The sequence below is a fragment of the Parambassis ranga genome, chromosome 5 (genome assembly GCF_900634625.1).
Source record: "Parambassis ranga chromosome 5, fParRan2.1, whole genome shotgun sequence".
Lineage (NCBI taxonomy): Eukaryota > Metazoa > Chordata > Actinopteri > Ambassidae > Parambassis > Parambassis ranga.
This window is the reverse complement of record NC_041026.1, coordinates 31,246,703-31,259,199: the sequence shown is the minus strand read 5'-3', so window position 1 is coordinate 31,259,199 and position 12,497 is coordinate 31,246,703. Positions and strand designations below refer to the sequence as shown.

At 41.6% G+C, this 12,497-nt stretch overlaps 1 protein-coding gene across 1 annotated transcript in view; it reads right to left on the bottom strand.

The window, feature by feature from the left end:
- The window catches only part of LOC114435948 (receptor-type tyrosine-protein phosphatase gamma-like), a 234,170-nt gene that overhangs the window by 38,851 nt on the left and 182,822 nt on the right, over positions 1 to 12,497 (bottom strand). Inside the window, exons 22-23 of the mRNA XM_028405936.1 lie at positions 10,610 to 10,756; positions 6,824 to 6,917 (exon numbers count right to left, since the gene is read on the bottom strand). Of these exons, the coding sequence (XP_028261737.1) occupies positions 6,824 to 6,917; positions 10,610 to 10,756 (241 nt within the window). The remainder of the gene's footprint in view (positions 1 to 6,823; positions 6,918 to 10,609; positions 10,757 to 12,497) is intronic.

Below are 12,497 nucleotides of genomic sequence, written 5' to 3'. Positions count from 1 at the left end.
TAATTTTTTTTTTTTTTTTTTTTTTCCCCCTCCGAGATCGCATTTTTGGAGGCCTTAACATGCCCAAAAACTCACCAAACTTGGTAGAAAAATTCATTCGCCCGAAAAATTTTGAAATTTGCTGACTTTTGAAATGCACATATAAAAATGGCTCTATAGCGCCCCCAACGCGTAGCCCCTCTGGCCGGTTTGACACAGGATTATGAAAATTGGCACACATATGTATCACCTCAAGACGCACAAAAAAGTCTCTTGGACCCCCCCTCCAAACCCAACAGGAAGTCCGCCATTTGAAGGTTTGTGGCCATTTTTGGCGATGTGTGACCCTGCTGCCAAACTTTTCACGCCTCGCATACTTCAACGGATTGAGCTGAAATTCGCCGTGTCCACTCAGGACACCATAGGGAATAGACGCATTCCAAAACTCTTACAAAAGTCTGACGGTGTGGCCGGGGCGTGGCCTCAAAGTTTGACCATTTCTGAGGACACAGAAAGTCTCTATAACTTCTTCGTTTTCTGTCCGATCTGTACGAAATGTCACATGTATGATCAGAGTCTGACCCTAAACACATCTATACAACAATATTGAGGCTTTGACAGAGCGCCACCTACTGGCTACACAAAATGTTGTGTTTTCATAGGTTTTTCTGCCTGCCCCCCTGGCCTGTTTTGAGTAGGGTCATGAAAATTGGTACACATGTGTATCACCCCAAGATGCACAAAAAAGTCTCTTGGACCCCCCCTCCAAACCCAACAGGAAGTCCGCAATTTTGAAATTTCTGTTAATTTTTGGCGATTTGTGACCCTCCTACAAAACTTTTCACGCCTCGCATACTTCATCCAAATGAGCTGCCTCGCATACTTCATCCAATGAGCTAAAACTCACTGTGTCCACTCAGGACACCATAGGGAATAGACGCATTCCAAAACTCTTACAAAAGTCTGACGGTGTGGCGGGGGCGTGGCCTCAAAGTTGACCATTCGCCATTACAAAGGAACTCCCTGTATTTTTGCCCTAATGTGTAGCCCCGCTGGCCAGTTTGACACAGGATCATGAAAATTAGCACACATGTGTATCACCCCAAGACGCACAAAAAAGTCTCTTGGACCCCCCCTCCAAACCCAACAGGAAGTCCGCCATTTTGACTTTTGTGGCCATTTTTTGCCTATTTGTGACCCTGCTTCAAAACTTTTCACGCCTCACATACTTCATGCAATTGAGCTGAAATTCACTGTGTCCACTCAGGACACCATAGGGAATAGACGCATTCCAAACTCTTTCAAAAGTATTACCGTGTGGCGGGGGAGTGGCCTCAAAGTTGACCATTCGCCATTACAAAGGAACTCGCTGTGTTTTATGCAGTACTACCCATATACTTTATGCAATGTGGACAAAATCTTACAGTACTGCTATGGACCCGAGTCTGAACAGATATATATGCTAATAGGATGATACGGTCATAGCGCCACCTACTGGTAGCAGGAAAGTTTGGTTGTAAACATGTGTTTGTTGTATATCTGTGGAAATGAGAGGAGGAGAGCATAGCACAGGAGAGTATAGGAGACGAGAGCATAGGAGAGAAGACTGCGATGACCCCGCGGATCGCAAGGTGCGCGAGGGCCCGCAATGCTGCTTGCAGCTTTAATTAGGGCCCGAGCACCGAATGGTGCAAGAGCCCTATTGAAACCCTTAGGATTATTTTTTTTTTTTTTTTTTTTTTTTTTTCCCCCTCCGAGATCGCATTTTTGGAGGCCTTAACATGCCCAAAAACTCACCAAACTTGGTAGAAAAATTCATTCGCCCGAAAAATTTTGAAATTTGCTGACTTTTGAAATGCACATATAAAAATGGCTCTATAGCGCCCCCAACGCGTAGCCCCTCTGGCCGGTTTGACACAGGATTATGAAAATTGGCACACATATGTATCACCTCAAGACGCACAAAAAAGTCTCTTGGACCCCCCCTCCAAACCCAACAGGAAGTCCGCCATTTGAAGGTTTGTGGCCATTTTTGGCGATGTGTGACCCTGCTGCCAAACTTTTCACGCCTCGCATACTTCAACGGATTGAGCTGAAATTCGCCGTGTCCACTCAGGACACCATAGGGAATAGACGCATTCCAAAACTCTTACAAAAGTCTGACGGTGTGGCCGGGGCGTGGCCTCAAAGTTTGACCATTTCTGAGGACACAGAAAGTCTCTATAACTTCTTCGTTTTCTGTCCGATCTGTACGAAATGTCACATGTATGATCAGAGTCTGACCCTAAACACATCTATACAACAATATTGAGGCTTTGACAGAGCGCCACCTACTGGCTACACAAAATGTTGTGTTTTCATAGGTTTTTCTGCCTGCCCCCCTGGCCTGTTTTGAGTAGGGTCATGAAAATTGGTACACATGTGTATCACCCCAAGATGCACAAAAAAGTCTCTTGGACCCCCCCTCCAAACCCAACAGGAAGTCCGCAATTTTGAAATTTCTGTTAATTTTTGGCGATTTGTGACCCTCCTACAAAACTTTTCACGCCTCGCATACTTCATCCAATTGAGCTAAAACTCACTGTGTCCACTCAGGACACCATAGGGAATAGACGCATTCAAAAACTCTTACAAAAGTCTGACGGTGTGGCGGGGGCGTGGCCTCAAAGTTGACCATTCGCCATTACAAAGGAACTCACTGTATTTATTGCCCTAATGCGTAGCCCCGCTGGCCAGTTTGACACAGGATCATGAGAATTAGCACACATGTGTATCACCCCAAGACGCACAAAAAAGTCTCTTGGACCCCCCCTCCAAACCCAACAGGAAGTCCACCATTTTGACTTTTGTGGCCATTTTTTGCCTATTTGTGACCCTGCTTCAAAACTTTTCACGCCTCACATACTTCATGCAATTGAGCTGAAATTCACTGTGTCCACTCAGGACACCATAGGGAATAGACGCATTCCAAAACTCTTTCAAAAGTATTACCGTGTGGCGGGGGAGTGGCCTCAAAGTTGACCATTCGCCATTACAAAGGAACTCGCTGTGTTTTATGCAGTACTACCCATATACTTTATGCAATGTGGACAAAATCTTACAGTACTGCCTTGGAGCCGAGTCTAAACAGATATATATGCTAATAGGATGATACGGTCATAGCGCCACCTACTGGTAGCAGGAAAGTTTGGTTGTAAACATGTGTTTGTTGTATATCTGTGGAAATGAGAGGAGGAGAGCATAGGACAGGAGAGTATAGGAGACGAGAGCATAGGAGAGAAGACTGCGATGACCCCGCGGATCGCAAGGTGCGCGAGGGCCCGCAATGCTGCTTGCAGCTTTAATTTTTTTTTTTTTTTTTTTTTTTTCCCCCTCCGAGATCGCATTTTTGGAGGCCTTAACATGCCCAAAAACTCACCAAACTTGGTAGAAAAATTCATTCGCCCGAAAAATTTTGAAATTTGCTGACTTTTGAAATGCACATATAAAAATGGCTCTATAGCGCCCCCAACGCGTAGCCCCTCTGGCCGGTTTGACACAGGATTATGAAAATTGGCACACATATGTATCACCTCAAGACGCACAAAAAAGTCTCTTGGACCCCCCCTCCAAACCCAACAGGAAGTCCGCCATTTGAAGGTTTGTGGCCATTTTTGGCGATGTGTGACCCTGCTGCCAAACTTTTCACGCCTCGCATACTTCAACGGATTGAGCTGAAATTCGCCGTGTCCACTCAGGACACCATAGGGAATAGACGCATTCCAAAACTCTTACAAAAGTCTGACGGTGTGGCCGGGGCGTGGCCTCAAAGTTTGACCATTTCTGAGGACACAGAAAGTCTCTATAACTTCTTCGTTTTCTGTCCGATCTGTACGAAATGTCACATGTATGATCAGAGTCTGACCCTAAACACATCTATACAACAATATTGAGGCTTTGACAGAGCGCCACCTACTGGCTACACAAAATGTTGTGTTTTCATAGGTTTTTCTGCCTGCCCCCCTGGCCTGTTTTGAGTAGGGTCATGAAAATTGGTACACATGTGTATCACCCCAAGATGCACAAAAAAGTCTCTTGGACCCCCCCTCCAAACCCAACAGGAAGTCCGCAATTTTGAAATTTCTGTTAATTTTTGGCGATTTGTGACCCTCCTACAAAACTTTTCACGACTCGCATACTTCATCCAAATGAGCTAAAACTCACTGTGTCCACTCAGGACACCATAGGGAATAGACGCATTCAAAACTCTTACAAAAGTCTGACGGTGTGGCGGGGGCGTGGCCTCAAAGTTGACCATTCGCCATTACAAAGGAACTCACTGTATTTATTGCCCTAATGCGTAGCCCCGCTGGCCAGTTTGACACAGGATCATGAGAATTAGCACACATGTGTATCACCCCAAGACGCACAAAAAAGTCTCTTGGACCCCCCCTCCAAACCCAACAGGAAGTCCACCATTTTGACTTTTTTTTGGCATTTTTACCGTATTTCTGACCCTGCTATCAAAACTTTTCATGCCTCGCATACTTCATGCAATTCAGCTGAAATTCACTGTGTCCACTCAGGACACCATAGGGAATAGACGCATTCCAAAACTCTTTCAAAAGTATTACCGTGTGGCGGGGGAGTGGCCTCAAAGTTGACCATTCGCCATTACAAAGGAACTCGCTGTGTTTTATGCAGTACTACCCATATACTTTATGCAATGTGGACAAAATCTTACAGTACTGCCATGGAGCCGAGTCTAAACAGATATATATGCTAATAGGATGATACGGTCATAGCGCCACCTACTGGTAGCAGGAAAGTTTGGTTGTAAACATGTGTTTGTTGTATATCTGTGGAAATGAGAGGAGGAGAGCATAGCACAGGAGAGTATAGGAGACGAGAGCATAGGAGAGAAGACTGCGATGACCCCGCGGATCGCAAGGTGCGCGAGGGCCCGCAATGCTGCTTGCAGCTTTAATTTTTTTTTTTTTTTTTTTTTTCCCCTCCGAGATCGCATTTTTGGAGGCCTTAACATGCCCAAAAACTCACCAAACTTGGTAGAAAAATTCATTCGCCCGAAAAATTTTGAAATTTGCTGACTTTTGAAATGCACATAGAAAATGACTCTATAGCGCCCCCAACGCGTAGCCCCTCTGGCCAGTTTGACACAGGATTATGAAAATTGGCACACATATGTATCACCCCAAGACGCACAAAAAAGTCTCTTGGACCCCGCCTCCAAACCCAACAGGAAGCCCGCCATTTTACCTTTTGTGGCCATTTTTGGCGATGTGTGACCCTGCTGCAAAACTTTTCACGCCTCACATAGTTTATCGGATTGAGCTGAAAGTCGCCGTGTCCACTCAGGACACCATAGGGAATAGACGCATTCCAAAACTCTTACAAAAGTCTGACGGTGTGGCCGGGGCGTGGCCTCAAAGTTTCACCATTTCAGAGGAAACAGGAAGTCGCTATAACTTCTTCGTTTTCTGTCCGATCTGTACGAAATGTCACATGTATGATCAGAGTCTGACCCTAAACACATCTACACAACAATATTGAGGCTTTGACAGAGCGCCACCTACTGGCTACACAAAACGTTGTGTTTTCATAGGTTTTCCTGCCTGCCCCTCTGGCCAGTTTGACACAGGATTATGAAAATTGGCACACGTGTGTATCACCCCATGATGCACAAAAAAGTCTCTTGGACCCCCCCTCCAAACCCAACAGGAAGTCCGCCATTTTGAAATTTCTGTTAATTTTTGGCGATTTGTGACCCTGCTGCAAAACTTTTCACGCCTCGCATACTTCATCCAATCAAGCTGAAAATCACTGTGTCCACTCAGGACACCATAGGGAATAGACGTATTCCAAAACTCATACAAAAGTATTACGGTGCGGTGGGGGCGTGGCCTCAAAGTTGACCATTCGCCATTACAAATGAACTCCCTGTATTTTTTGCCCTAACGCGTAGCCCCGCTGGCCAGTTTGACACAGGATCATGAAGATTGGCACACATGTGTATCACCCCATGATGCACAAAAAAGTCTCTTGGACCCCCCCTCCAAACCCAACAGGAAGTCCGCCATTTTGAAATTTCTGTTAATTTTTGGCGATTTGTGACCCTGCTGCAAAACTTTTCACGCCTCGCATACTTCATCCAATCAAGCTGAAAATCACTGTGTCCACTCAGGACACCATAGGGAATAGACGCATTCCAAAACTCTTACAAAAGTATTACGGTGTGGTGGGGGCGTGGCCTCAAAGTTGACCATTTGCCATTACAAAGGAACTCACTGTATTTGTTGCAGTACCACCAACATACTTTATGCAATGTGGACAAAATCTTACAGTACTGCTATGGACCCGAGTATGAACAGATATATATGCTTATATGATGACACGGTCATAGTGCCACCTACTGGCAGCAGTAAAGTTTGGTTGTAAACATGTGTTTGTTGTACATCTCTGGAAATGAGAGGAGAGGAGAGCACAGGACAGGAGAGTATAGGAGACGAGAGCATAGGAGAGGGGACCCCGTGGATCGCAAGGTGCGCGAGGGCCTGCATTGCTGCTTGCAGCTTTAATTTAATTTATAGCCTACAAAAAGGACCCACACTCAGTAACTCAAGACCATAGATATGTAATCGATATGTAACATTTAATAACAAAAATATACCAAAAAAAGTAAACAGAAATAAATAATAAAACAAATTGAGTTTGACAGGTTGGTATATTTGCAAAGTTCTTTGTGATTCTCTGCATGCCAGTCTTATTTGAATTACAGAGTAATCTACATATTAATTTTTACTACTGTTTACTGTGAATACCCATATTACAACATTGTAACACTTACATGGCAATACTGAGGAATTTCGATTTTTCTCTTTGTTGCACTCCTTCTGAGCATTGAAGCATTCCAGAGATCTGGAGTTGCACTGGGTTACCAACTGAAACACAAAAGGAGAGGGGGTGGAGGATGAGTGCAATCAACCAGTATTCTGTCAAACTTTCAGACCAAGTCATTATATATATATATTTAACCTTTATTTAACAAGGTATTTTTATTATTTTTTTTTTATGTTTTACCAGTAACGCCACTAGTGATTAGTGATGGGTTTTCGAGGCTTTGTTGAAGCTTCAACACCTGATTCAAGAAAAAGGTTCATTACTCGAGGCTTCAATGACACAGTGCTCGAGTAGGACATCTAGTGGTGAATAAAATGAATTGCGGTGTGTGTTATTGGTTCATGGATTGTTTGGGATTTGAATCGCCGTGCAGTCTCGTTCGACTACACTACACGGTTGCATGGTTTCAGGCTGACACAATAAAATACATTAAATTTTCAGTTTCACTGCACAAAATTGTTATACAAAGTTACATTTGAAGTGGATACATAATAATTAGAGCTAATCAAATGTCCTGATTAATCCGATTAAAATGTTTAACACAATTAAAGCATTTGCGGCAGAGAACAAAGCTGGATGGTGGTGTAGGGGTATCATTGTCGGTTGTTTGGGTGCGAGAGGGTCTGGGTTCGAAACTTATGATACACAAATCAGCAAGGGGTCCTCCACACACACACAAACAGAAAGTTTCGCCTATGCAAGAGAAACGTGATCAATAACTTTTCTTTTACTAAAATGTACACAATGACAAATTGCGATTAACTGCGTTTAATGCTTTTAATGAAATTCTTAGATATAAATAATAAAAATAAATGTGAATCGTTTGCATCTAAGTAAAATATTAAACTCATATTTAAAGAATCTCAAGAGTTTGATTGCTTTGCAGCAATCAAACTGATAAATGTATCAATGTAGCTAATATATATAATATTTCACTATCTAACTGATTGATCTATAACTATATATTGATATAGCTACATTGATTGCTAAGGATGTCCTATCCCTGAACACACTCGGTCCCACCAAGCGATTCACAACCCGAACCAATCACATGACTCGTATGCTGTTCGAAGCACTCAACTGGTTCAAGCATCACTAGTCACGTGACCGAAGCAAGCCTCGGTACTGTGGTTCAAAACAATTGCTTCTTGAGCTACTGCGCATGTCGGAGCCTTGGGTGTCAGAGGACCATCCTTAAACACCACCCTGTTGCACGAAACTTGATACCGACATGTCCTCATGAGTCTGACCATCATGGAAAACCTGGTGACATATGAGTCAAGACTGCAGGACTTAAAGGTCCAAGGCAGGCAGCATAGCCACAGGTGGGGAGGAAGATTAACTCAACCATCCAGAAGTTTAAATGTCATACATAAGGATGGTCCTCTGACACCCGAGGCTTCGACACATGCGCGGTAGCTCATAAAGCAATTGTTTCGAACCACTGTGCCGAGGCTTGCTTCAGTCACGTGACTAGTGACGTTTGAACCACTTCAGTGACGTTTGAAGCAGTTGAGTGCTTCGAACCATGTGATTGGTTCGGTTTGTCATGTGAATCACCAATGAACCCCAAAACAGACTTTCCTATGCATTTCAAGTATTCTTAACACAACATATGTGATTATAATTATTATTTTATATTATCAGTAATTATCCATGTCAAATCCCATAGCAGTGCAACTGAAATGTGATATTATTTCTAGGTCCGTCATAGTCACACTTACAGTCAAACGTAAGTGCCTGCTTTAGGAAAAATCATGTGACTTGCGTCATATGAAACACTTCACTCCTTTACACAGGATCGAAACCCTGTCACTAGGTTTGTGTTACTTACTGCAATTAAACATCTAAACAATATATTAGTATAATGGTAATAACATCTTTCTTTAATATATGTACTGTATTGTGTTAGCTTGAAACCAGTGAAACCTGTAGTGGAACGAGACTGTGCATGGGCAGTCAAATCCCAAAGATCCAAAGATCCATGAACCAATAACACACACCGCAGTTCATTTTATTCACCACTAGATGTCCTACTCGAGCTACTGTGTCAATGAAGCCTCAAGTAATGAACCTTTTTCTTGAATCAGGTGTCAAGGCTTCAACAAAGCCTCGAAAACCCATCACTAGTCATACACACATGTACACGTAGATGCACACACCAACACACCTTCCTCACTGACGGTGCAAGTCAATATTGCAGTTAACCACAAGGTGTCACTGGCATTGGGGTTGGTGTTTGACTCAGACAACCAGGAGAATTAGGAGGCCATTATCAAGCACATCATCAAAGGGGAACTGTGCACGTCAGCCATACTGGGGCGGAGGCAGAGGGACAGAGCTTAATTGTATCTCTGCAGTGTTGAACACTGATGGAATCAACTCTGTCAAACAACTCCACAACTGGACACAATTTAACTCTGAAAGTGTTGAAATTACACTTCAGGAGTTAAAATCAACTCCTAAACATTTAACTCTGAAATTTTAACTCCATTTTTTAGCTGTGCAGAGATACAGTTACAGAGAGAGATCTTAAAAACACAGGCACTGGTGAATAGACACTTTTTGCCTGCTACGTAACAATGAGTAAAAAGCTTTAAATGAGATAAGTTCAGAGATGTTCAACTCGGTTTGAAATCACTAAAAAATGCTATCATCAAGATATAACAGGTGCAAGGTGCTGTAATTCAGACAGAATTAAAGTTTTGTCCATACAACATAGTTTTCAATTCAAGAAAGCTTCCTTGTTTCAAAGCCACAGCAGCAGCAAGTTAAGCAAAAAATAATGTGACACAAAATGATAGGGAAATTACAATAATGTTGTAATGCATAATAATGTTTACATAATAAGCAGGAAAATGCACTTGTGTAACAAATACAATACAAAACAAAACCTCTAACAATGACTAAAAGACAGACAGTTTAACCCTCATGCACTGTTTGGGACATTTTTGTCCTCTGAGAGAAATTTTTCTGTTTATTTTGGCCATAACTTTGTCAATATGTGAACAAATTGAATTATTTTTGCTCAACAAGCTTAAGTTTACATAAATTTTGTTAATGTGATTTTAAAATTTTTCATAGGTCAACAGTACACTGTGGGCAAATTTTACCCCCTTATGTGTTGTTTGGGACAAAAACGTCCCCTATCTTTAACGGTTTTAAAAATATATCAGATAAATATTTTTTTGAATTTTTTTTGCATAGACCTTTTAATTAACTTCAGTTCTAATCAACAGTAGTGAAAAAATCATTTTCCCCCAGGATTTTAACTGTAAAAATCACAAATTTGTAAAATGATTTTTTCACTACTGTTGATTAGAACTGAAGTTAATTAAAAGGTCTATGCAAAAAAACCGTTAAAGTTAGGGGACGTTTTTGTCCCAAACAACACATAAGGTTAGTGTTTGCGAACAGTCCACAACAATAACAACAATAATTACAACAACATAACAGGTCAAGTGATGTATTTATAACATCACTCAATATTTACTACGGTATTAACATCAAAGATGCAGGTGTTGATTATTTTAGTGCTGTCTTTGTATACTCTAAATAGAAGAGTGTAATGGTGTCCAGGGTCGGTCTGTGAGTGTTAGGAGCCTGATGGCTAAAGGATAAAAATATACACAGCCTTGCTATGAGTTTATAAGCAATGTATGTGTCCCTGTAGTTTAGTCAGGTGAGAGACTGCTGCCAGTGATGTAATGTATTCATGGCAATGAAATGTCACCTTGAACTGTTTCTCCAGACGTGTCCTCCCACTGTGCCCTGGGGTTGAGATGGTGTTGAAGTAGCTGTGAAGCTGGCTGGCAGGTACTTCTGTATCCTTCCCCAAAATGGCTTCTATCAAGGCATCGTGGATAAAGACGTACTGTTCCTGCATTAGCACAAAGTGAGAGCCTTTATCTTGCTAGTTGTGCTGGAGTGTGCAGATTTTCAAAAACACAGAGTTAGCACAAAGAGTTTACATAGTTGAGTTTTAAATGTATTTGTAATGTATTTGAAACCACTAAACAGCAAATTGAAATGTTTTTTTTGATAAAATTATTAATTTTCAATCTTCTAATATTGATATTGCCTAAGGCAGGGGTGCCCACACTTTTCCGACTCGCGGCTACTTCTTACAATGACCAAGTCAAAGTGATCTACCTACTCTAATCCACGTATATACATGTGTGTATAGCCTATAATTGATTTCCATTTTAGGATATATTAACAGTATATATAATCAGGTTAAAATAATAAACAAAGAAATCTTAAAATTACACATCTTTTTAAAAATGACAATTTGTAGTTAAATTACATTTTTCAGTACAAACATATTATAAAGGTACCCAGTCAACTCTGTGTGTCATGAGGCAGGCTGTGGGCAATAAGTGAAGAGAGGGGCTGCTAAATGGTTATAATAAAGGCAATAAAAAATAACAATCCCTATGCTTACTGTGTTTTAAGTGATAAAACTAACAAGCAAATTCTTCCTACTTTATCCATCCAGTTTAAACCGCTGTTCCTACTTTAGTTATGTTAATCAGCTTGTCATTGATAGACGGACTTAGCAGACACTAGCTAACAAGTTAGCTGACTAACAAGCCAGAGCACCGGCACCATGACTGAAGAACATTATAAAAACACAGCGCACAGCATCCAGCCTGAACTGGCATCAGGCTACAGTCCTCTGTCTGTTCGCCGCAGCACTAAACTGTCTCTCCGGTTTGTTGACACAGCCCAAAAACTAGCCCCAAACGCTAGAAGCTCTCACTCCTTCAATTCTTCATGCTACTACATACACACACAAACATGCAACGGCGCAGGTGATCAGGACAAAGTGAGACATCTATGTTATAAAAGATCTTTGAGGCACCATGAGGATAGGTGATAGACTAACATGAAAACATTTTTTAAATGGCATGTGATTGACCCACACCCCCTCCGCGATCGATCGACGTAATGGGCACCCCTGGCCTAAGGTGTTATGGTCCTGCGTTTTTTTGTTGTTGTTGTCCTTGTTTTGTCATGATTCTGTGTTTTGTTTCTGAATGAATTCCTTGTTTCTGGGTGATGTGGTGTGTTTTGACTGTCTTTTATTGTTACTGTGTTTTATTGTTTTTAAGTTTTGTTTAAGTTCTTGGTTATTTCTTAGAATTGTATTCTGGTATTCAGTTTTACACATAAATTCTGGGGTTTGTTACTTAATGTTTTATTTTAAAGAATCGTACCCTTGAGTTTTTGGTTGTTTGTTTTATTGTATTTTATGTTTCCGGTTTTATTTTGATAAGCCTGTGTGTCCCTGGTGGGTCTGTGTGTGATTGACTTCCTCCTGTGTTTTCCCTCCTTGTTGATTGCCTGCCCCGCGTTAACGTGTCTCACCTGTGTCCCATTGTTTCACCTGCCCTTCTGTACTTAGGCTACGTTTACACATAGCATTGTATTTTGAAAAAACAAATATTTCCTTTTTTTCCAAAATAACATTGTGCACACACCATGGTTTACAAAAAAGTTTTTGTTTACATTAACCTGCATATATACGCTCCCAAAAGCCATCATAACTATGTGTAGGAAGAAGGAGAAAGCTGTGCAAGCCAATCAGAAGTCTCATCGACGCAGTCTGGCTCTTTGTG